Source organism: Oncorhynchus masou, chromosome 6, assembly GCF_036934945.1.
Source record: "Oncorhynchus masou masou isolate Uvic2021 chromosome 6, UVic_Omas_1.1, whole genome shotgun sequence".
In the NCBI taxonomy this organism is placed as follows: domain Eukaryota; kingdom Metazoa; phylum Chordata; class Actinopteri; order Salmoniformes; family Salmonidae; genus Oncorhynchus; species Oncorhynchus masou.
Genome location: NC_088217.1, coordinates 16,716,424 through 16,742,134, shown reverse-complemented (window position 1 = coordinate 16,742,134; position 25,711 = coordinate 16,716,424). Strand labels below are relative to the sequence as shown.

Below are 25,711 nucleotides of genomic sequence, written 5' to 3'. Positions count from 1 at the left end.
CAGTCTCCTCTGAACAGTTGATGTTGAGATGTGTCTGTTACTTGAGCTCTGTGAAGCATTCATTTGGGCTGCAATTTCTGAGGCAGCAGAGGTAACTATGGGGCTGCGGTCCAAACACTTAAAAGACACACCCTCGTCCACTTACCCTCACCTTATGCCCTTGGGGGAATCCCCATCGCTATCTTGGAGGTCGGTCCAAATGATTAGCCAAGCAAGGGAAGTTTGCAACGCAAACCCCCAGCCCTCGTTTTTAGTCGGCTTTGTGAGTGTACTATTCTGTTCACTCCGGGACCTAAAAATCCCCATAATTCAATTTGCGACGGCCATAAAAAGTCAACGAAAACTTAAAAACAACATTAATGGAGAAGTCAACATGCAAGTGTAAGTTAAAACAAATGGTTATCTTTGGAAATTGTAGAAATAAAAAATTTTCCTTCAGAAGTTCCAGCTAGGCAGCCTAACGTTAGTTAGATAATTCATTTGCTAGCTATCATACAGTATATGAATAATGATATATTTAATATAAGTAGACATGCACTATAATTGACTGTAATGCATATAAAGCACCACAATCTACCGTTGTCTGAAAACACAATCATGGCGCGATGAGCGAGTGATGAATTTCTGGCCAAGGGTGGTCCATTTAAAAATAATTCCTTCCTCCCTCACCCCTTGAGGGGATACGGTGTGGGTTTTTTAGTGTTTGGACCTCAGTCTGGGTCTTCCGTTCCTGTGGCGGTCCTCATGAGAGCCAGTTTCATCATAGCGTTAGATGGTTTTTGCGACTGCACTTGAAGAAACTTTCAAAGTTCTTGAAATTTACGCAATGACCTTCATGTCTTAAAGTAATGATGGATTGTTGTTTCTCTTTGTTTATTTGAGCTGCTCTTGCCATGATGTGGTATTTTAGGGCTATCTTCTGTATACCCCCCTACCTTGTCACAACTGATTTGCTCAAACGTATTAAGAAGGAAAGAAATTCCACAAATGACCTTTTAAGAAGGCACACCTGTTAATTGAAATGCATTCCAGCTGACTACCTCATGGAGCTGTGTCACGGTTTTCTATAGGCGAAGGAGAGTCGGACCAAAATGCGGCGTGGCTATTTAGATTCATGTTTTAATGAAACAAGGAACACGAATCAATACAAAAACAATAAACGTAACGTGAAAACCGAAACAGCCTAAACTGGTGCAAACTAACACAAAACAGGAACATAAGGACAATCACCCACAAAACCCAACACCAAACAGGCTACCTAAATATGGTTCCCAATCAGAGACAATGACTAACACCTGCCTCTGATTGAGAACCATATCAGGCCAAACACAGAAACAGACAAACTAGACACACAACATAGAATGCCCACTCAGATCACACCCTGACCAAACAAAACATAGAAACATACAAAGCAAACTATGGTCAGGGTGTGACAAGCTGGTGGAGAGAATAGCAAGAGTGTGCAAAGCTGTCATCAAGGCAAAGGGTGGCTATTTGAAGAATCTCAAATATTAAATATTTTGATTTGTTTAACACATTTTGGTTACATGTCTTCACTATTATTCTGCAATGTAGAACATAGTAAACATGACTGAAAACCCTTTAATGAGTAGGTGTTCTAAAACTTTTGACCGGTAGTGTCTTTCTCAGCCTCTCTCTCTCTCTCTCTCCCTCCCTCACTATCCCTCCCCCTATCCCCCTGTGTCTCTCTCTCTGTGTCTCTCTTGCCCTGTCTCTCCCTATCCCTCGCTCCTCTCTCTCTTCCTCCCTCCTTTTCTCTCTCTCTGTCTCAGTGGTTGATCAGGAGCATCTGGTCAGACACTTCCTCATTGAGACAGGCTCTCGGGGGGTCAAGATAAAGGGCTGTCAGAATGAGTCCTATTTCGGTGAGTCCTATTTCTGTCCTGCAGATGTCACTGTTGGCCTCACAATTAAGTTCATCATTGCTTTAATACCCTTTTCACACTATCATGGAATTCAGTTGTGGCTCAGATATTTCATTTCACATTATCCTTCACAGGACATTTCCAGGAACTATTGTGTAACCAGGTCAGCGCAGTACAGCTCTGCCTGGCTCAGTAGTGTGAAGATAGTTAGAAAGTGACTTTCCTTCCTCGTCTCCGCTCCTTCACCTGTGTTGATCTGCTATACGTATGTGTAACCAGGTCAGCACAGTACAGCTCTGCCTGGCTCAGTAGTGTGAAGATAGTTAGAAAGTGACTTTCCTTCCTCGTCTCCGCTCCTTCACCTGTGTTGATCTGCTATACGTATGTGTAACCAGGTCAGCACAGTACAGCTCTGCCTGGCTCAGTAGTGTGAAGATAGTTAGAAAGTGACTTTCCTTCCTCGTCTCCGCTCCTTCACCTGTGTTGATCTGCTATACGTATGTGTAACCAGGTCAGCACAGTACAGCTCTGCCTGGCTCAGTAGTGTGAAGATAGTTAGAAAGTGACTTTCCTTCCTCGTCTCCGCTCCTTCACCTGTGTTGATCTGCTATACGTATGTGTAACCAGGTCAGCACAGTACAGCTCTGCCTGGCTCAGTAGTGTGAAGATAGTTAGAAAGTGACTTTCCTTCCTCGTCTCCGCTCCTTCACCTGTGTTGATCTGCTATACGTATGTGTAACCAGGTCAGCACAGTACAGCTCTGCCTGGCTCAGTAGTGTGAAGATAGTTAGAAAGTGACTTTCCTTCCTCGTCTCCGCTCCTTCACCTGTGTTGATCTGCTATGCGTATGTGTAACCAGGTCAGCACAGTACAGCTCTGCCTGGCTCAGTAGTGTGAAGATAGTTAGAAAGTGACTTTCCTTCCTCGTCTCCGCTCCTTCACCTGTGTTGATCTGCTATACGTATGTGTAACCAGGTCAGCACAGTACAGCTCTGCCTGGCTCAGTAGTGTGAAGATAGTTAGAAAGTGACTTTCCTTCCTCGTCTCCGCTCCTTCACCTGTGTTGATCTGCTATACGTATGTGTAACCAGGTCAGCACAGTACAGCTCTGCCTGGCTCAGTAGTGTGAAGATAGTTAGAAAGTGACTTCCTTCCTTCCTCGTCTCCGCTCCTTCACCTGTGTTGATCTGCTATACGTATGTGTAACCAGGTCAGCACAGTACAGCTCTGCCTGGCTCAGTAGTGTGAAAATAGTTAGAAAGTGACTTTCCTTCCTCGTCTCCGCTCCTTCACCTGTGTTGATCTGCTATACGTATGTGTAACCAGGTCAGCACAGTACAGCTCTGCCTGGCTCAGTAGTGTGAAGATAGTTAGAAAGTGACTTTCCTTCCTCGTCTCCGCTCCTTCACCTGTGTTGATCTGCTATACGTATGTGTAACCAGGTCAGCACAGTACAGCTCTGCCTGGCTCAGTAGTGTGAAGATAGTTAGAAAGTGACTTTCCTTCCTCGTCTCCGCTCCTTCACCTGTGTTGATCTGCTATACGTATGTGTAACCAGGTCAGCACAGTACAGCTCTGCCTGGCTCAGTAGTGTGAAGATAGTTAGAAAGTGACTTTCCTTCCTCGTCTCCGCTCCTTCACCTGTGTTGATCTGCTATACGTATGTGTAACCAGGTCAGCACAGTACAGCTCTGCCTGGCTCAGTAGTGTGAAGATAGTTAGAAAGTGACTTTCCTTCCTCGTCTCCGCTCCTTCACCTGTGTTGATCTGCTATACGTATGTGTAACCAGGTCAGCACAGTACAGCTCTGCCTGGCTCAGTAGTGTGAAGATAGTTAGAAAGTGACTTTCCTTCCTCGTCTCCGCTCCTTCACCTGTGTTGATCTGCTATACGTATGTGTAACCAGGTCAGCACAGTACAGCTCTGCCTGGCTCAGTAGTGTGAAGATAGTTAGAAAGTGACTTTCCTTCCTCGTCTCCGCTCCTTCACCTGTGTTGATCTGCTATACGTATGTGTAACCAGGTCAGCACAGTACAGCTCTGCCTGGCTCAGTAGTGTGAAGATAGTTAGAAAGTGACTTTCCTTCCTCGTCTCCGCTCCTTCACCTGTGTTGATCTGCTATACGTATGTGTAACCAGGTCAGCGCAGTACAGCTCTGCCTGGCTCAGTAGTGTGAAGATAGTTAGAAAGTGACTTTCCTTCCTCGTCTCCGCTCCTTCACCTGTGTTGATCTGCTATACGTATGTGTAACCAGGTCAGCACAGTACAGCTCTGCCTGGCTCAGTAGTGTGAAAATAGTTAGAAAGTGACTTTCCTTCCTCGTCTCCGCTCCTTCACCTGTGTTGATCTGCTATACGTATGTGTAACCAGGTCAGCACAGTACAGCTCTGCCTGGCTCAGTAGTGTGAAGATAGTTAGAAAGTGACTTTCCTTCCTCGTCTCCGCTCCTTCACCTGTGTTGATCTGCTATACGTATGTGTAACCAGGTCAGCACAGTACAGCTCTGCCTGGCTCAGTAGTGTGAAAATAGTTAGAAAGTGACTTTCCTTCCTCGTCTCCGCTCCTTCACCTGTGTTGATCTGCTATACGTATGTGTAACCAGGTCAGCACAGTACAGCTCTGCCTGGCTCAGTAGTGTGAAGATAGTTAGAAAGTGACTTTCCTTCCTCGTCTCCGCTCCTTCACCTGTGTTGATCTGCTATACGTATGTGTAACCAGGTCAGCACAGTACAGCTCTGCCTGGCTCAGTAGTGTGAAAATAGTTAGAAAGTGACTTTCCTTCCTCGTCTCCGCTCCTTCACCTGTGTTGATCTGCTATACGTATGTGTAACCAGGTCAGCACAGTACAGCTCTGCCTGGCTCAGTAGTGTGAAGATAGTTAGAAAGTGACTTTCCTTCCTCGTCTCCGCTCCTTCACCTGTGTTGATCTGCTATACGTATGTGTAACCAGGTCAGCGCAGTACAGCTCTGCCTGGCTCAGTAGTGTGAAAATAGTTAGAAAGTGACTTTCCTTCCTCGTCTCCGCTCCTTCACCTGTGTTGATCTGCTATACGTATGTGTAACCAGGTCAGCGCAGTACAGCTCTGCCTGGCTCAGTAGTGTGAAGATAGTTAGAAAGTGACTTTCCTTCCTCGTCTCCGCTCCTTCACCTGTGTTGATCTGCTATACGTATGTGTAACCAGGTCAGCACAGTACAGCTCTGCCTGGCTCAGTAGTGTGAAGATAGTTAGAAAGTGACTTTCCTTCCTCGTCTCCGCTCCTTCACCTGTGTTGATCTGCTATACGTATGTGTAACCAGGTCAGCACAGTACAGCTCTGCCTGGCTCAGTAGTGTGAAGATAGTTAGAAAGTGACTTTCCTTCCTCGTCTCCGCTCCTTCACCTGTGTTGATCTGCTATACGTATGTGTAACCAGGTCAGCACAGTACAGCTCTGCCTGGCTCAGTAGTGTGAAGATAGTTAGAAAGTGACTTTCCTTCCTCGTCTCCGCTCCTTCACCTGTGTTGATCTGCTATACGTATGTGTAACCAGGTCAGCACAGTACAGCTCTGCCTGGCTCAGTAGTGTGAAGATAGTTAGAAAGTGACTTTCCTTCCTCGTCTCCGCTCCTTCACCTGTGTTGATCTGCTATACGTATGTGTAACCAGGTCAGCGCAGTACAGCTCTGCCTGGCTCAGTAGTGTGAAAATAGTTAGAAAGTGACTTTCCTTCCTCGTCTCCGCTCCTTCACCTGTGTTGATCTGCTATACGTATGTGTAACCAGGTCAGCACAGTACAGCTCTGCCTGGCTCAGTAGTGTGAAGATAGTTAGAAAGTGACTTTCCTTCCTCGTCTCCGCTCCTTCACCTGTGTTGATCTGCTATACGTATGTGTAACCAGGTCAGCACAGTACAGCTCTGCCTGGCTCAGTAGTGTGAAGATAGTTAGAAAGTGACTTTCCTTCCTCGTCTCCGCTCCTTCACCTGTGTTGATCTGCTATACGTATGTGTAACCAGGTCAGCACAGTACAGCTCTGCCTGGCTCAGTAGTGTGAAGATAGTTAGAAAGTGACTTTCCTTCCTCGTCTCCGCTCCTTCACCTGTGTTGATCTGCTATACGTATGTGTAACCAGGTCAGCACAGTACAGCTCTGCCTGGCTCAGTAGTGTGAAGATAGTTAGAAAGTGACTTTCCTTCCTCGTCTCCGCTCCTTCACCTGTGTTGATCTGCTATGCGTATGTGTAACCAGGTCAGCACAGTACAGCTCTGCCTGGCTCAGTAGTGTGAAAATAGTTAGAAAGTGACTTTCCTTCCTCGTCTCCGCTCCTTCACCTGTGTTGATCTGCTATACGTATGTGTAACCAGGTCAGCACAGTACAGCTCTGCCTGGCTCAGTAGTGTGAAGATAGTTAGAAAGTGACTTTCCTTCCTCGTCTCCGCTCCTTCACCTGTGTTGATCTGCTATACGTATGTGTAACCAGGTCAGCACAGTACAGCTCTGCCTGGCTCAGTAGTGTGAAGATAGTTAGAAAGTGACTTTCCTTCCTCGTCTCCACTCCTTCACCTGTGTTGATCTGCTATACGTATGTGTAACCAGGTCAGCGCAGTACAGCTCTGCCTGGCTCAGTAGTGTGAAAATAGTTAGAAAGTGACTTTCCTTCCTCGTCTCCGCTCCTTCACCTGTGTTGATCTGCTATACGTATGTGTAACCAGGTCAGCACAGTACAGCTCTGCCTGGCTCAGTAGTGTGAAGATAGTTAGAAAGTGACTTTCCTTCCTCGTCTCCGCTCCTTCACCTGTGTTGATCTGCTATACGTATGTGTAACCAGGTCAGCACAGTACAGCTCTGCCTGGCTCAGTAGTGTGAAGATAGTTAGAAAGTGACTTTCCTTCCTCGTCTCCGCTCCTTCACCTGTGTTGATCTGCTATACGTATGTGTAACCAGGTCAGCACAGTACAGCTCTGCCTGGCTCAGTAGTGTGAAGATAGTTAGAAAGTGACTTTCCTTCCTCGTCTCCGCTCCTTCACCTGTGTTGATCTGCTATACGTATGTGTAACCAGGTCAGCACAGTACAGCTCTGCCTGGCTCAGTAGTGTGAAAATAGTTAGAAAGTGACTTTCCTTCCTCGTCTCCGCTCCTTCACCTGTGTTGATCTGCTATACGTATGTGTAACCAGGTCAGCACAGTACAGCTCTGCCTGGCTCAGTAGTGTGAAGATAGTTAGAAAGTGACTTTCCTTCCTCGTCTCCGCTCCTTCACCTGTGTTGATCTGCTATACGTATGTGTAACCAGGTCAGCACAGTACAGCTCTGCCTGGCTCAGTAGTGTGAAGATAGTTAGAAAGTGACTTTCCTTCCTCGTCTCCGCTCCTTCACCTGTGTTGATCTGCTATACGTATGTGTAACCAGGTCAGCACAGTACAGCTCTGCCTGGCTCAGTAGTGTGAAGATAGTTAGAAAGTGACTTTCCTTCCTCGTCTCCACTCCTTCACCTGTGTTGATCTGCTATACGTATGTGTAACCAGGTCAGCACAGTACAGCTCTGCCTGGCTCAGTAGTGTGAAGATAGTTAGAAAGTGACTTTCCTTCCTCGTCTCCGCTCCTTCACCTGTGTTGATCTGCTATACGTATGTGTAACCAGGTCAGCACAGTACAGCTCTGCCTGGCTCAGTAGTGTGAAGATAGTTAGAAAGTGACTTTCCTTCCTCGTCTCCACTCCTTCACCTGTGTTGATCTGCTATACGTATGTGTAACCAGGTCAGCACAGTACAGCTCTGCCTGGCTCAGTAGTGTGAAGATAGTTAGAAAGTGACTTTCCTTCCTCGTCTCCGCTCCTTCACCTGTGTTGATCTGCTATACGTATGTGTAACCAGGTCAGCACAGTACAGCTCTGCCTGGCTCAGTAGTGTGAAGATAGTTAGAAAGTGACTTTCCTTCCTCGTCTCCGCTCCTTCACCTGTGTTGATCTGCTATACGTATGTGTAACCAGGTCAGCACAGTACAGCTCTGCCTGGCTCAGTAGTGTGAAGATAGTTAGAAAGTGACTTTCCTTCCTCGTCTCCGCTCCTTCACCTGTGTTGATCTGCTATACGTATGTGTAACCAGGTCAGCACAGTACAGCTCTGCCTGGCTCAGTAGTGTGAAGATAGTTAGAAAGTGACTTTCCTTCCTCGTCTCCGCTCCTTCACCTGTGTTGATCTGCTATACGTATGTGTAACCAGGTCAGCACAGTACAGCTCTGCCTGGCTCAGTAGTGTGAAGATAGTTAGAAAGTGACTTTCCTTCCTCGTCTCCGCTCCTTCACCTGTGTTGATCTGCTATACGTATGTGTAACCAGGTCAGCGCAGTACAGCTCTGCCTGGCTCAGTAGTGTGAAAATAGTTAGAAAGTGACTTTCCTTCCTCGTCTCCGCTCCTTCACCTGTGTTGATCTGCTATACGTATGTGTAACCAGGTCAGCACAGTACAGCTCTGCCTGGCTCAGTAGTGTGAAGATAGTTAGAAAGTGACTTTCCTTCCTCGTCTCCGCTCCTTCACCTGTGTTGATCTGCTATACGTATGTGTAACCAGGTCAGCACAGTACAGCTCTGCCTGGCTCAGTAGTGTGAAGATAGTTAGAAAGTGACTTTCCTTCCTCGTCTCCGCTCCTTCACCTGTGTTGATCTGCTATACGTATGTGTAACCAGGTCAGCACAGTACAGCTCTGCCTGGCTCAGTAGTGTGAAAATAGTTAGAAAGTGACTTTCCTTCCTCGTCTCCGCTCCTTCACCTGTGTTGATCTGCTATACGTATGTGTAACCAGGTCAGCACAGTACAGCTCTGCCTGGCTCAGTAGTGTGAAAATAGTTAGAAAGTGACTTTCCTTCCTCGTCTCCGCTCCTTCACCTGTGTTGATCTGCTATACGTATGTGTAACCAGGTCAGCACAGTACAGCTCTGCCTGGCTCAGTAGTGTGAAGATAGTTAGAAAGTGACTTTCCTTCCTCGTCTCCGCTCCTTCACCTGTGTTGATCTGCTATACGTATGTGTAACCAGGTCAGCACAGTACAGCTCTGCCTGGCTCAGTAGTGTGAAGATAGTTAGAAAGTGACTTTCCTTCCTCGTCTCCGCTCCTTCACCTGTGTTGATCTGCTATACGTATGTGTAACCAGGTCAGCACAGTACAGCTCTGCCTGGCTCAGTAGTGTGAAAATAGTTAGAAAGTGACTTTCCTTCCTCGTCTCCGCTCCTTCACCTGTGTTGATCTGCTATACGTATGTGTAACCAGGTCAGCGCAGTACAGCTCTGCCTGGCTCAGTAGTGTGAAGATAGTTAGAAAGTGACTTTCCTTCCTCGTCTCCGCTCCTTCACCTGTGTTGATCTGCTATACGTATGTGTAACCAGGTCAGCACAGTACAGCTCTGCCTGGCTCAGTAGTGTGAAGATAGTTAGAAAGTGACTTTCCTTCCTCGTCTCCGCTCCTTCACCTGTGTTGATCTGCTATGCGTATGTGTAACCAGGTCAGCGCAGTACAGCTCTGCCTGGCTCAGTAGTGTGAAGATAGTTAGAAAGTGACTTTCCTTCCTCGTCTCCGCTCCTTCACCTGTGTTGATCTGCTATACGTATGTGTAACCAGGTCAGCACAGTACAGCTCTGCCTGGCTCAGTAGTGTGAAAATAGTTAGAAAGTGACTTTCCTTCCTCGTCTCCGCTCCTTCACCTGTGTTGATCTGCTATACGTATGTGTAACCAGGTCAGCACAGTACAGCTCTGCCTGGCTCAGTAGTGTGAAGATAGTTAGAAAGTGACTTTCCTTCCTCGTCTCCGCTCCTTCACCTGTGTTGATCTGCTATGCGTATGTGTAACCAGGTCAGCACAGTACAGCTCTGCCTGGCTCAGTAGTGTGAAAATAGTTAGAAAGTGACTTTCCTTCCTCGTCTCCGCTCCTTCACCTGTGTTGATCTGCTATACGTATGTGTAACCAGGTCAGCACAGTACAGCTCTGCCTGGCTCAGTAGTGTGAAAATAGTTAGAAAGTGACTTTCCTTCCTCGTCTCCGCTCCTTCACCTGTGTTGATCTGCTATACGTATGTGTAACCAGGTCAGCGCAGTACAGCTCTGCCTGGCTCAGTAGTGTGAAAATAGTTAGAAAGTGACTTTCCTTCCTCGTCTCCGCTCCTTCACCTGTGTTGATCTGCTATACGTATGTGTAACCAGGTCAGCGCAGTACAGCTCTGCCTGGCTCAGTAGTGTGAAAATAGTTAGAAAGTGACTTTCCTTCCTCGTCTCCGCTCCTTCACCTGTGTTGATCTGCTATACGTATGTGTAACCAGGTCAGCGCAGTACAGCTCTGCCTGGCTCAGTAGTGTGAAAATAGTTAGAAAGTGACTTTCCTTCCTCGTCTCCGCTCCTTCACCTGTGTTGATCTGCTATACGTATGTGTAACCAGGTCAGCGCAGTACAGCTCTGCCTGGCTCAGTAGTGTGAAAATAGTTAGAAAGTGACTTTCCTTCCTCGTCTCCGCTCCTTCACCTGTGTTGATCTGCTATACGTATGTGTAACCAGGTCAGCGCAGTACAGCTCTGCCTGGCTCAGTAGTGTGAAAATAGTTAGAAAGTGACTTTCCTTCCTCGTCTCCGCTCCTTCACCTGTGTTGATCTGCTATACGTATGTGTAACCAGGTCAGCGCAGTACAGCTCTGCCTGGCTCAGTAGTGTGAAGATAGTTAGAAAGTGACTTTCCTTCCTCGTCTCCGCTCCTTCACCTGTGTTGATCTGCTATGCGTATGTGTTTTAGGAAGTTTATCTGCCCTGGTGTACCAGCGCTCACTCACCCCTATCTCCCTGCCATGCGCTCTATGCATCCCTGAGAAAGGTAAATCCCTGTGTTTCAACAGAATCACTTTGTATCAAACAGTATGGGGGCCGATACTCTTTGTATACTATACCTGTATCAAGATGGCATGGGCTATGTGTGTGTCTGCACGACAAAATATACAAATAGACGCTGAGTGTACAAAACATTATGCAACTCAATATTAGGAAGATGTTCTTAATGTTTTGTACACTCAATGTATATTTACATTTAAAAGAGTGTATGGTGTGCACGTGTCTATGAGAAATGTGTATTGGGAGTGTATAATGTGTAAGTATGGATGCGTGTTGTGCATGGACGTACACAGAGAGTTGACATGGTTTAGTGGTGTCATGGTGAAATGTCCTAACGATATTGTGGTGTTCCAGATCTGGTCGGAGAGCTGCAGAGTGTCAGCAACACCAGTACCGCAGCTGACCTCCTCAAACAGGGCGCAGGTGAGAAAAAGGGTCAAATACAGCTGCAATGCAGGCTTTGGCCAGTAGTGGCCGCTCAAGGTCCATGTAGAGAGATGGGTAAACAGAGTGGAATGCTAGCATGACTTAGTAAAATATACCCCATTTACATCAACGAACACTCACATTCTATCAATGCATTGAGCTCGGCAAGCTCATCTCAAGTTCAGTGGGGCCTTGTGTAGGCGTGACATGACCCATCTACATCTCGAAATACTGTTCATCCATCATTCCTAATCTCTCAGTCTCTCTCTCTCCCTCCTTCCCACCATCCTCTCCCATCCTCCCTCTCTCTGTCTCCCTCCCTCCATCCAGCCTGTAACGTGCTCTACCTAAACTCTGTGGAGACAGAGTCACTAACGGGGCCTCAGGCTGTCTCCAAGGCGACCAGGTGCACTCTGACCCAAAGCCCTCAGCCCATGGCCACCATGGTCCACTTCAAAGTGTCCACTCAGGGCATTACACTGACCGACAGTCAAAGGAGGTGTGTTTTAAAACATTTTGCAACAGAACACTAAAATTAGCTTTTCTTATTGGACCATGGTGTACGTGTAAGCAGTCCCTCCTTGTTTGCCACGCCCTCCTTGTTTGATTCTGTTTTTTTTCCGTTTGGTGCCAAATGAATACAACCACTATGCAGACTCTTCTTCAGGAGACACTACCCCATCAACAGTGTGACCTTCAGCAGCGTGGATCCTCAGGACAAGAGGTGGGCCCAACGTCAGGCTAACATTAGAGTAGCCCAACGCATGGAACAATGGGGTCTGATGCTCTGGCTTTAGGCCTATATGCAATCACTGCGACATAGACCTTGTGCACATGTGAATACCACCGAATGAAAGTTGAAATGTGACGTGTCGTGAGCAATGACTTATACGTGCTGTGTAGAGATGTTGACCTTGTATTTTGACAGGCTGAACACTACTTTGTTGTGGTTCAGGGTTGGGTCAATTCATCTCTGTATTGTGCAACTACAGTATAGTATGCCTTTTTTGATTTAGAACAACAACCATGACAGTATGACTGCTCTTCTTTCTCAATGCATCTAAGACATGTTGTCTGTATGTCCCTGTCTGTCTGTCCCTGTCTGCTTCAGGTGGACTAATTCTGATAACAAGTCAAGCAAGTAAGTGCTTGTTTCTCTGCTTCTGACTGTGTGTGGATATAATTGTGTGTGCATCATGGCAATTTATCATAGTGTTCTCATTTTATAAAATGATGACTCTTATCAAATAGATCCCTACATTGAATGAACCTGAAGAGAACTACAGTGACTATAGTAATGTGATGCTCCAGAGTTTCTCTTTCACCTCCTCTCATCCCCCCCTCTCTCTCTTCATCCCTCACTCTCTCTCTCATCCCTCTCTCTCTCTCTTCATCCCTCACTCCTGCAGGGTGTTTGGTTTCGTGGCCAGGCGGACTGGCAGCACATCGGAGAATGTGTGTCACTTGTTTGCCGAGATGGACCCAGAGCAGCCGGCTGTGGCCATCGTCAACTTCATCAACAAGGTCATGCTGGGGCCCCAGCAGCAGCAACGCAGATGAGTTAGGACTCCCAGGGACCACAGAGAAAGGGCATAACGGTGTAAATCGGTGTGTGGAAGGAAATTGGTGGTTTGGGTATGTGTGTCTGCAAATTGGTCAGTGTGTTTGTGTGTGTTTTTGCATGTTTGAAGACATTTGTCAACTGGTGAGGAACCGGATTGGGCACAATCATGTCCATCAGGACGGTATATTACAAAGGTACAGAATAACTTTTGAGGTGATAGCTTTAAGCTTTTTTTGGATTAACACCACCTCTGCCAGGGGAGATTTTGCATTTCATTATTTTGTAACGTCAATTCAGTTACTGTTTGCCATCACCTTTCATTTAATCATGTTATTCATGACTATGAAGTATTTGTCATTTTAAATAGGAAAGCCTTGTGAAAGCCTGTACGATGTCAATGACTCCCCAGTTTGCACACATGCAGATATGGAAAACCACTTGTTTTGTTGGTCAGTATTATGTTATGTAAAGTCAACCTCTTTGAAGAGAAAACAGTCCGGAACGGGGTTATACAGTAAATACACGTTGTGGACAAAACATTAAGAACACCTGCTCTTTCCATGACATAGACTGACCAGGTAAATCCAGGTGAAAGCTACGACCCCTCATTGATGTCACTTGTTAAATCTACTTCAATCAGTGTAGATGAAGTGGAGGAGACAGGTTAAAGAATGATTTTTAAGCATGGAGACAATTGAGACATGGATTGTGTATGTGTGCCATTCAGAGGCTGAATGGGCAAGACAAAGAATGTAAGTGCCTTTGAACAGGATATGGTAGTAGGTGCCAGGCACACCGGTTTGTGTCAAGAACTGCAACATTGCTGGGTTTTTTCATGCTCAACAGTTTCCCGTTTGTATCAACAATGGTCCACCACCCAAAGGCCATCCAGCCAACTTGACACAACTGTGGGAAGCATTGGAGTCAACATGGGCCAGCATCCCTATGGAACGCTTTCGATACCTTGTAGAGTCCATGACCTGACAAGTTGAGGCTGTTCTGAGGGAAAAGGGGGGTGCAACTTTATATTAGGAAGGAGTTCTTAATGCTTTATACACTGTGTGTATGTGTGTGTAATGGAATGTCAGAAATAGGAAGCGGATTGGGAGTCATTTTACTGCATTTATAGTTGCACTGAAAGGTCAGCATTTCCTGGGTCATGTTCATTAATAACCAAACAAACTGAAACAGGGAGGGACTACCTGGACTTGCTGTTGGAAAACCTTTTGAAAAGGTTTTCCTTGCGTGTCCTAATGAACATGACCATAGTCTTTGTTATGGTTTCTTTTTTTAATTCACACAGTATCCCAAATAATATTTTCCAAACCTTAAAATAGCTTTTCTACATGATGTTTATGCATTATTAATGATTGTGCATTATGTGATATTGGTCTCGCATTGAGAATCAGGAAAGAATCCTTCCCCCGATAAACTTGTTTTTGATATGATATCAAACTATATTTCATATGCAAATGAAATCAACCTGCTCATGAACCATGCAGTCAACTGTAGCTTTAAAATTGTCCCAGCTCAACATGCTTCTCAGAATGGGATAGAGCAAGAAAAGAAGGACCATAACTGAATAGTTGTATGATCTTATTTTTATTGTGTTATCTTGGAGAAAGAAGTCGCTTACTGGTATCTGAGGACAACTATAATATCACAATTGAAAAAGTCTTCCATCAACACTAAAGGGGTACAAATTCGTATTGTCTAATTGCCTAGGTATGCAAATCAGTTTGACTGAAGCCAAAGACAATAACCAAGCACTCATATTCTGTTTTGTATAGGTATACTGCATTATTGAGACTTGGTTATTTTATACTCTTTTTGCTGTTTTGTTGTTATCGAGTGTTTTATATGAAAAAAAAACATATTTTGAATAAGTACGTGTTTGTATTTTTCATGACAGAAATAATATATTTTAAGTGTCTGAAAAAGTTTATAGGCCTACAAATGGTGTAAGAAAAACATGTATCTTTTTTTACTGAAATGTAGTAAATAAAAGGGTTGATAATTAATTATGTCTTTATTGCAATTCTGAAAAATAGGATATTTCCTTGGGATTTTATTAGATACAGCAAAATAGGCCTGTGGTGGTAGACTATTTATGGGGATATCAGAGAATGGATATGAGACAACAAATTCACATTCAGTCATGATTTAAATCTGAGATATAACCACCATTAACTGTAATGTTAATAAGATGGGCAATTTATAAATTGTGTGACTAAGGATATTTTAAATCAAAAGGACGAGGTCCTACCGAGATTTGAACTCGGATCGCTGGATTCAAAGTCCAGAGTGCTAACCATTACACCATAGGACCGCTCTCGGCTTAAACCTCTACAACTAGTGCTGTTATGCAGTCGTTGCTATTCTACCCAGTAAACAAATTGCTCGCTCCTCGTGTTTTAGTAACGCTATTCAAGTTTGTAGTTTCAGCTTTGACAGCAGCAATTTACAACGTGGAATTGCAAAAAGATACAAGCCTAAATGAGGGCAAAAGAAAAAGACATGGTTAGCTAGCAAACGAATTATCTAGTTGACCAGCTACTGAATAGAGCAGCTAGAGTAGCTAGGTTTCCCCTCGTAGTTTTCTGCTAGTTATCTACGTACAGCTAGAAAATAACACCGATCTTATGAATTAATTCGTCCTCGATTCTATTTTCACAATTTTAATCGCTAGATGAGGGTTTCTCCGCGCAAGCAAACGTCACCATCCAGCTAACGTCAGCATAGCTAGGCTATCTGTTAGCTAGCTAGCTACATTGAACCAATAAAGGCAATACGGTTCGTAAATGTTGAAGACGAATACTGGTTTCTGCTGGACATAATACGGCATACAACTAGGAAAGTTCAATTAGCCAAGCTCGCTGCGCTGCAAGTGTGTATGCTGCATGTTCATGATGGTATTGCTTCCGGCCCTGGTTATGTTGCAGCTGACATATACAGCCCTTTTGAGTGGGATAGATGCCGCGTTCACGTTAAGGTTGTAACTATTATTTGTATTATTATTATTAACAACAAATCAATACAGGAAGTATAAATAATATACAAAGGACAATTGGGCTTGGGGCGGGGCCAGGGGGTAAAATATCACATTACACAAGGACTTTAAGGGACATACATACACTTATAATTCTAACAGCTTTATTGTTAGTAGAGTATTTTCTTACCTTACAAAAATAAATTGAACTGAATTTTAAGGTAAGAAAATGTGGTGTTTTGTTTGTAAATTTACATTTGTGAATATGAAATTTGGCCAAAAGAATAATTAAATGAATTACATAAAAATGTTTCAACTTATTTCTATTGTAGGTGAAGAATCCAAGCAGTACATCTCTCCACAATAGTGTAAGATCTTCATATATGTGTTCAATTATAAACCTAATGTCTTGCCACAGTTTTCTTACATGAATACAATGCCAAAAAAGATGCAACACTGTTTCTGGGTGGTCATTACAAAAGGAACATTTTGAGTTTATGGTTTCCTTAAACTTCTTCATATTGTGGTTGGCAGGATAATATTTATGAATAATTTAAAAGGAAACTTCCTTAATTTTTTTAACAAGTAGGTATGTGTGTGGCAACATCCAAACCTTTTTCCAATAGATATTATCAATACATCTATTCCAATAAGGCATGACATAAGGTATAGACACCTGAAACCCCACCTCTTCAAGGAATACCTAGGATAGGATAAGTAATCCTTCTCACCCCCCCCCCTTAAATGATTTAGATGCACTATTGTAAAGTGGCTGTTCCACTGGATGTCAGAAGGTGAATTCACCAATTTGTAAGTCGCTCTGGATAAGAGCGTCTGCTAAATGACTTAAATGTAAATGTAGATACAACATCCTGCTGAAACAAGGACCGTATCGCTCTGTTGTTGAATGGACCAAAAGAGAAACAAATCTTTCCTACTGATGAGTCAACAGGGTCAATAGAAGGTAGGCTCTGAGGGTCAGGTCTTGACACGTTCCTGAATAATAAAGCAACACCTGAGGGAATGGCATCTAAAACAATTGCAAAATCTTTAGGTGTTACAGTGACCTTGTAAGGTGATAAGAATCCCTTATAATGTGGTAAAAGTCCCTCTGCATTTACCAGTTGGCTCACCAATAGGATATCATTTCAGGACCAATATTCTAAAAACAAAGAAGTATTTTTATACAATATATCCCGATTATTCCATATATAATATCTGTGTGGAGAGAAATGATGCTTAAAAATTAAGGACCATGACAAGAAAACCTGCCGATGAAAAGCAGAACGTTTCACTGGAACTTTGTCAATATTATAATTGCAAACCAACATGAAGTTGGCCACCAAAAGTAGAGAAGACATGATAAGGAATAAAATTCCACATAGAAGTGGGTCTTAGGAATTGTTTTATCCAATTGATCTTAAAAGTATTATTTAAGGTAGTAAAGTCCACCAAGTGTTCATCACAACAGTTTTTCTAATGCAATGGGTACGGTTTCTCCACAGAAAGTTGAAAAGCATCTGGTCTCTCTCCTTGCTTATTTTAAGATATAAAGATAGAGAGCCATATGTTAGTCTAGAGATACATTCAGCCTTGGTTATTAGGACTCTACCTTTTAAAGATAAGTCCCTCTGTAGCCATTGATTTAGCTTCTTCTGGGGTTTTTTAATAAGAGGGTTCAAATTTAGTAAGCCTCTAGACTTCTGATCCTTTGTAATGGTTATGCCTAAATATGGAAATTCTTATTTTACTGGAATACCATAATATGAAGGGGTCACACAATCTTTGACAGCTATGAGTTCACATGTGTTAATGTTAAGATATAGACCAGATGTTTTGGAAAAGGATTGTATCACATTGATCGATATGGGAATTTGGTTAACGTCTTTCAGAAAAATTGCTGTATCGTCAGCCAGCTGGCTTGGTCGTAACTAGGAAACTTGGAAATGTGCTAACTGGTTGTACTTATACACGTGCCGTGTTAAATTAAACACGTGCCGCGTTAAACTAATCAGAAAGTCAAGGTGCAAGGGTAGGATGGGTCAAATTACTGTAATGCCATAGAATTTATACTGTACTGTCTTTGGTCATCCTCAACCTAAAAACTGGAAATGAAACTGGTTTGTTCAGCCATTCATTCCTATGGGATAAATTAACGGTGAAAATAAGCTCTGAGGTTAACACAAAAAGTGACATTAGCTGATTAAAAAATATATATATTTCACTATTATTTAACCAGGTAGGCCAGTTGAGAACAAGTTCTCATTTACAACTGAGACCTGGCCAAGATAAAGCAAAGCAGTGTGACACAATCAACAACACAGAGTTACACATGGAATAAACAAACGTACAGTCAATAACACAATAGAAAAAGTCTATATACTGTGTGTGCAAATGGCGTGAGGAGGTAAGGCAATAAATAGGCCAATAGTGGAGGTAATTACAATTTAGCAAATTAACACTGGAGTGATAAATGAGCAGATGATGATGTGCAAGTAGAAATACTGGTGTGCAAAAGAGCAAAAAAAGTGAATTAAACAATATGGGGATGAGGTAGGTAGTTGGATGGGCTATTTACAGATGGGCTGTGTACAGCTGCAGCGATCGGTAAACTGTACAGATAGCTGATGCTTAAATTTAATGAGGGAGATCTCCAACTTCAGCTATTTTTGCAATTCATTCCAGTCATTGGCAGCATAGAACTGGAAGGAAAGGCTACGGGTGGGTGTTGTTATGGTAACCAGTGAGCTTTCCAACCTGTGTTTTCCCCTGATTGTATTTGAAATATTGCAAAAGTTCTATTTTGTCTGCATGCTGCTATTTCTCCTACATTGTAGCGTGTTCCCGACGATAGGCTATTCCTTGTTATTGGGCTACAATCCACAGCTAGGCTATTAAAAAAAGATTAAGCTATTGATCCTCTGTGGGTGAATTATAGTCCTTCTCATGGTGTAGTAGGCTATTCTGAATGATTTAATGTAATTCTGAACAGACAGCAGTAATTCTATAATTTTGGCAAATGTATTTCAATTTATCAGGGGCGCTGCAGTTCCTTCAGAACCCTACGCGCGTCTACGATTCTATAAGAAAATTAATTAAGTGCAATGCTGGAGAGATAAGAGTTGCAGGCTCATGTCTAACAGAGCAGAGAGGGAGAGAGATCATAAAAAGTTAATCTCATTGTAGTTATGTAAGAGTTACTTGTGTGCTTCTAACACAGCCAAGACCAAGCTTTGGTCTCAAACATAGGTACATTGTGAATTTGTGCTTCAGTAAGGATGGCTTCTTAGTATTCATTGCCATGCTTATCAACTGTAGAGCAGAAATGGAACGTAAATCACAGAAAATACAGTGGGGCAAAAAAGTATTTTGTCAGCCACCAATTGTGCAAGTTCTCCCACTTAAAAAGATGAGAGAGGCCTGTAATTTTCTCTGCAGGTCATTCACTAGGTCCCCTCGTGTGGTTCTGGGATTTTTGCTCACCGTTCTTGTGATCATTTTGACCCCACAGGGTGAGATCTTGCGTGAAGCCCCAGATCGAGGGAGATTATCAGTGGTCTTGTATGTCTTCCATTTCCTAATAATTGCTCCCACAGTTGATTTCTTCAAACCAAGCTGCTTAACTATTGCATATTCAGTCTTCCCAGCCTGGTGCAGGTCTACAATTTTGTTTCTGGTGTCCTTTGACACCAGACTGTTTGAGGTTGTGGACAGGTGTCTTTTATACTGATAACAAGTGACAAACAGGTGCCATTAATACAGGTAACGAGTGTAGGACAGAGAAGCCTCTTAAAGAAGAAGTTACAGGTCTGTGAGAGCCAGACATCTTGCTTGTTTGTAGGTGACCAAATACTTATTTTCCACCATAATTTGCAAATAAATTAATTAAAAATCCTACAATGTGATTTTCTGGATTTTTTTTTCTCATTTTGTCTGTCATAGTTGAAGTGTACCTATGATGAAAATTACAGGCCTCTCTCATCTTTTTAAGTGGGAGAACTTGCACAATTGGTGGCTGACTAAATACTTTTTTGCCCCACTGTATATGTTGTGATGGCAGCTGCAGAGAAGTACTTGGGTGTACGAGATTTTACTGCAGAAGAGGTAAGAAGTGTTGAAGAAAGAGTCCAGCCCCTCCCAGGCAGTCAGCCAGATGTATTATTAATTAGGGTTAAAGTAATGGAATGTTTTTATTGTTATGGAATAGTGGGTGTTAGGGGAAATGTACAGAGTAGAAAGTACATCATTTTCTTTAGGAATGTAGTGGAGTAAAAATAAAAGTTGTCAAAAATATAAATAGTAATGTAAAGTGCAGATGCCCCCAAAAAACACTCAAGTATACTTTCAACTATTTTTACTTTAAGTACTTTACACCACTGTATTTTTGTGTCACAAAATGTAACATGGTCCTGTGTTGGTAGATTATGGCACTTGCAACGCCAGGGTTGTGGGTTTGATTCCCACGGTGGACCAGTATGAATAAATATGAAAATATATGAACTCACTCCTGTTAAGTTGCTCTGGATAAGAGCGTCTGCTAAATTACTCAAATGTAAATGTGATCTCCCGCACAGTAGGTGGTGGCATGCACAAACAAAATGTGTAAGCGCCATAATGTCAAAGAAGAAGAAGCAGTTCCGCCCCCTGCAGGAAACAAAAAATGGGGGTGACTGGTTTTTGTTTGAAGTGTCATTCGGGAAGAGTTTGGGGGATATTTATATTTGTATCGGCTAAAAGTTGTACATACGATACGATGTAACCAACGTTCTACAACTACAAGATAGCAACTCTGAACAGAAACTGCATCAATACTGAGATTTGAAAGCACGTCTGACTAAAACAAAAATAAAGTATACTGCTTCCTTCAGAGGCCATTACAGAATATCGTGAAAGGGTGGGATTTCTTAAAGAAAATCGCTTCCAAACATTCTCTCCAATATGATTTATCCTGTGTCATCTTCAGGGATCCCATAATCTTGTAGAGGAGCCACATCTTCTGTATAGACTGTCTGAAGGAATTATGGAGACAAAAAGGCATCTCGGGAATGTCCCGTTTGCAGTAGAAGATCCTCAAAGGAGAACCTTCGTAACCTGGTTTTAAAGAAGTTGTGTGTGGGCTTCTCAAATGAGATGGTCTGAGGTGCTCTGCGGTCTGCATGGCGAGAAACTCTAACCTTTCTGTTGGTATGATAAACAGCCAGTGTGTTTGGTGTTTCATACTTTTAAAAAACATCAAAATGCAAACCACAAGTTCTGTCCCATCAATGAAGCTGCACAGAATTATAAAGTAGGGGAAGCTACTCTGAAAATATACTGTAGTTTACCAAAGCTAACAATTACCTAACACTGGAAAAAGTTAAGCTACATTGAATGCTAAATAAATTAATGTTTGAAAAAGTATTTCACTACTTCGTGAAATATGTAAATGTCATAGACTAAATTGCAAGAACAGATCACTGGAGTCAGATATTAGTTAGCCTAATATCAGTTTGTGACAAAACAAGCAAGTGTAGGAAATCATTGCACCATCATTCTAAGCCGCTGTGAAATATTTATTCAATAAGTAACATTAAGGGTTAATCAACAAGAGGTTACGCGTTCTATGCAAAATAATGAACAACGTGGGAGGTGTTCCACGACGCGCCAGCGGAGTGTAACTAACCTTCCACGGAGTTGCATTATTTCCCAGAGAACGGAGTTGCATTATTTCCCAGAGAAAGGAGTTGCATTATTTCCCAGAAAACACACAGAGCCACGAATTTCTTATCCCTTTCATACCATGGCTGTAATTTAACACATTCAACGTCCAGTGAAGTAGCTAGAAGGTTTACGAGATACACAGTAGTTGCCTTGGTAAACAAACAGTCAAACAAACAATCAGACTCGCTAGTTTAGTTAACCAAACCATCAGTCCCAGCTTGCTTTTATGAAAGCAATTTGACGTTTGCTTTCAAAAGCAGCTCAAACATATAACATGTAAGAATGAACTATAGTTATTGAATTATACCGTTTAAATATGCACGCTCTATACTGCCAATCAGAAACGAGTGTTCAACAATGCCATGGTATAACCAAAAATATAAGTATTTTCAGTGTTTGAAGCTGGTGTACAAAACCGAAAGTAAAAGACGCAAAAACGAAACTTAAGGCAAGCCACCGCACCTGAGGGTATTTGTCCCCCATAATCATATCACAATTAGGTTTTACCAGTTGAATGTAGACACAAATTTGATAGTTTTTGTATTACAATTTCTCTGAAATATTGTCAAAATAAAATGAAATGTTATTAGTCACATGCACCAAATACAACAGGTGTTGGCCTTACAGTAAAATGCTTACTTACAGCCCCAAACCAACAATGCAGTTTAAAAAAATACGGATAAGAATAAGAAATAAAAGTAAAAAGTAATTAAAGAGCATATTGTATTAAAATATGCACATGTGGTGATATCAGATTAAATATGCACATACAGTATTTGCATTTTAACAAATCCCTTTTTCTGGACACCGGATGAAGTCAGACAAAATAATATTGTTTCATTTTGTTAAGACACTTCAGGACCAGATTGTGGATGAATACTGTTTTCAGCTTTCAATCTGTAAAATACTATGTCATATGACATATGTCAAATTGTTTAAAATAAAATCTGATTTAAAATAAAGGCAAGTCTGGAGAATATATGTAAGGATAAATAAACAAAATTTGACATTTTTATGTTTACCTTTTGAACATACTAATATTAATGGACCAAAATACCAACAAATCTCAGAATTGATAGGTAGATGCAAAAATGTAATTTCAGCCAGAACGAGAAGGATAGAAATAGCACACATAGAACAGAGCTACTGCTACTTAGACTTGCTTTCAATGAGAATGACAGATGTATAACTCACATTTCTATGTGAGTTTGCACAAAAAGTGAGAATTTGGCACACAGTGTTTCAAGTGAGAGAATAAGACAGGTCTGATGTCGAAAAAGAAAGGAAATTCTTGCCTACTTCACCCATATTACATTTTAGCAAAAAAAAGTAGTGTCGTTCTTTAGTAGTTAGATACACCACTAAGTAATGAACTACTGAAAACACTACCAAGATTTGAATTTAGTTAACACGAAGCTACGGCAAAACGTAATTCAATTTACTAGTTGAATTACCTGTAGTTCACTACTCACAAACACTATAAGACAATACATTTATGACTACAACCTCAATCTGCTGAGGTTTGGACATTTTATACCAGCATATTTATATAAAGTAATAAAACCCCAAATAGACTTTCTTCAAAGTAGTGTCCATTTTTCATTCCAGGGAGAACTCACAACTACATTGAAGCCTTGTACCGTCATTCTAAGCTGCTGTGAAAGTTGAAGGTCTTTAAAGAAGTAAAACTAACCTGTGATGAAACATAAATTAAGGTGAGTTTGCTGAATAATGCTGTTCAATACAACTGCGCAGAAGTGAGTTTGTGTACTGAATGTAAGAATGGTAGTTATATTCAAGTATATTTGACATATTTCTCTCACGGCCTCCAGCTACAGGCCCAGGACACAGAGGCAGATTGAGAAGGAGTTTGAGAAGCTTCACCAGTTACTTTGAGAGGACAAGGCAGCCAGACTAGCTACTCTGAAGAAGGAAGAGAAGAACAGTGAGATGATTGGGGAGATGAGCGGAGGGATATCATCACTTTCAGACACAGAGCCGTAGAGAAGGAGCTGAAAGCAGAAGACGTCTCATTCCTGCATGTGAGAACCAATAACTTGTTGATATTATTTGAGATACATTTATTGATGAACTAATTGGGGCGGCAGGGTAGCCTAGTGGTTAAGGTGTTGGACTAATAACCAAAAGGTTGCAAGTTCAAATCCCTGAGCTGACAAGGTACAAATCTGTCGTTCTGCCCCTGAACAGGCAGTTAACCCATTCTTCCTAGGCCGTCATTGAAAATAAGAATTTGTTCTTAACTGACTTGCCTAGTAAAATTTTAAATAATAATAATTTTGATATCATGTATTGCACTGTTTACATGTATTATTAATTTGGTATTTTGTTCTTCTGCAGAACTATAAGGTGAAAAGGTAAGATCTGCCACTTGTCTCTCTTTTCTGTGGTTCTTAACAAAGTTATGCCAACCCCACAGTACAACTGATGGTGCACACTGCCGAATCCAGAGAAGGTTTTAGAACTACTGATCCATGTGGCCAAGCATCTTGGCAACCTGCATAGATCATGTGTGAAGATGCAGGAAATTGTTAGAGGTTTTTCAATATAGTGAGTACATTTATTTACTAACTGAAGTGAATACATAATGCCCCTTTTTTAAAGTATGCAATTGTGAGACGCTGCTTGGTCCTGGACTAAGAGGAAAAAGGTGTTGCGTGAAAGCGCCCTCTAGAGTCGAGGCCTGAATCAATTACATATAATGCAGTGCTTCAATTACTGAAAAATACATGTTTAAAAAATAATTTAGATCACAGGTGGCACTTTAATTGGGGAGGACAGGTTTGTGGTAATGGTTGGAACGGAATGAGTGGGATGTTATCAAAAACATCAAACACATGGCTTCCTTTTGTTTGATGCCATTTCATTCGCTTCGTTCTAGTCATTGTGAGCCATCCTTCTCTCAGCAGCATCCACTGATCTAGATATAGTGATTTAAGAATATTGGAATGTATTTGGAAACAGGAAAGTCTTTGACAACACTTTCAAAAACCTTTTGGTAGAGTTGTACAAGTAGACATTCCAATACTTCAAATAGGGTAGTTGTTTTGAGCTATGTTTTTGAAGAAACTCAAATACATAAATCATGTATTTGAACCCAGATCTGACAGTCTACTTTCTGTCTAGCTTCTGTGACTCTGAACCCCAAGACTGCTCACCCAAGTCTCATCCTGTCTGAGGATTTGACCAGTGTGAGATTCGGTGTGGCTCAAAAGCTTCCTGACATCACAAAGAGGTTTGATCGTGCATTTGTCCTGGATTTTGAGGGCTTTAACTCAGGGACACACTTCTGGGATGTTGAGGTTGGGGAAAATGCATGGGCTCTGGGTGTGATCACAGAATCTGCACAGCGTATACGCAGTGGATTATAATTCTGAAGTGAGTCAGACACCCCAGAGGATCAGAGTGAAACTGGACTGGGACAGAGGAGAGCTGTCATTCTCTGATCCTAAGAATAAAACACAACTACACACAATCACACAAACTTTTAATGAGACAGTCTTTCCTTGCTTCTGTAACTTCTCTAAACGGAAACCTCTAAAGATCGTGCCATGACAGTGGAAAAATAGTTAGAGCTGATAGTTGCTTACTATTCAATGTTGAATCAACCACCTAGCTACTGCTTGAAAACAAGTTAAGATATTATAGTGACTTGATCGATTTGAACGTAACATTCAAAAACACCTAGTACTCTGCCCTATACCTTAAAGACATAGTCATTGAATACTAGTCACTTTAATTATGCTTACCTACTGTTTTACCCACTTCATATGTATATACTGTATTCCAGTTAAGGCTCATCCTATATAACTACTGCTGTACACACCTTTTCTATTCATATACTGACTATACATACCATTATTTTATATATATATATGTGTATTCCGGACTCTGATATTGCTTAATTTTGTGTGGGGGGGGGGGGGGATTTGTGTTTATTGTAAGGTATTACTGCACTGTTGGAGCTAGAAACATAAGCATTTCGCTGCACCTGCGATAACATCTGCAAAATATGTGTATGCCACCAATAACATTTGATTTGATTTAGTCTAAGCTTAGTGGAGTATAAACCTGTTATTTATTTTTCGTAGATATGTTTGATTTGTTAATCATTAGCTCTTATTGTCTTAAGAATACAGTTATGTACATGACTTCTGATCAATTACATATAAATACAAAGCCATACTGTAACTGTCATTCCTTATTCTATGATTAAAGCAAATACATGCTATTGTTTTTTGCTATTTGTTTCTATCTGTAAGTGTGGAACAGCTTACATGTAGCACA

The 25,711-nt window shown here is 42.1% G+C and overlaps 1 protein-coding gene, 1 long non-coding RNA gene and 1 other non-coding gene across 5 annotated transcripts in view; 2 read left to right on the top strand and 1 right to left on the bottom strand.

Moving 5' to 3' along the window:
• Nucleotides 1-14,094, top strand: part of LOC135541424 (tensin-2-like) — a 56,907-nt gene extending 42,813 nt beyond the window's left edge. For all 3 annotated transcript variants that reach the window (XM_064967665.1, XM_064967666.1, XM_064967667.1), the window contains 7 exons: nucleotides 1,794-1,886; nucleotides 10,636-10,713; nucleotides 11,082-11,150; nucleotides 11,484-11,652; nucleotides 11,809-11,877; nucleotides 12,265-12,294; nucleotides 12,563-14,094. In XM_064967665.1, coding sequence (XP_064823737.1) covers nucleotides 1,794-1,886; nucleotides 10,636-10,713; nucleotides 11,082-11,150; nucleotides 11,484-11,652; nucleotides 11,809-11,877; nucleotides 12,265-12,294; nucleotides 12,563-12,713 — 659 coding nt within the window. In that variant the 3' untranslated portion in view covers nucleotides 12,714-14,094. The remainder of the gene's footprint in view (nucleotides 1-1,793; nucleotides 1,887-10,635; nucleotides 10,714-11,081; nucleotides 11,151-11,483; nucleotides 11,653-11,808; nucleotides 11,878-12,264; nucleotides 12,295-12,562) is intronic.
• Nucleotides 14,095-14,974: 880 nt separating this feature from the next.
• On the bottom strand, nucleotides 14,975-15,046 carry trnaq-uug (transfer RNA glutamine (anticodon UUG)). The gene has a single exon. It is a non-coding gene; the product is annotated as a tRNA-Gln (tRNA).
• Nucleotides 15,047-23,020: 7,974 nt separating this feature from the next.
• Nucleotides 23,021-25,277, top strand: LOC135541009 (uncharacterized). Its single transcript, XR_010455897.1, has 4 exons — nucleotides 23,021-23,121; nucleotides 23,239-23,448; nucleotides 23,765-23,781; nucleotides 24,551-25,277. It is a non-coding gene; the product is annotated as an uncharacterized LOC135541009 (long non-coding RNA).
• The last annotated feature ends 434 nt before the right edge of the window (nucleotides 25,278-25,711 follow it).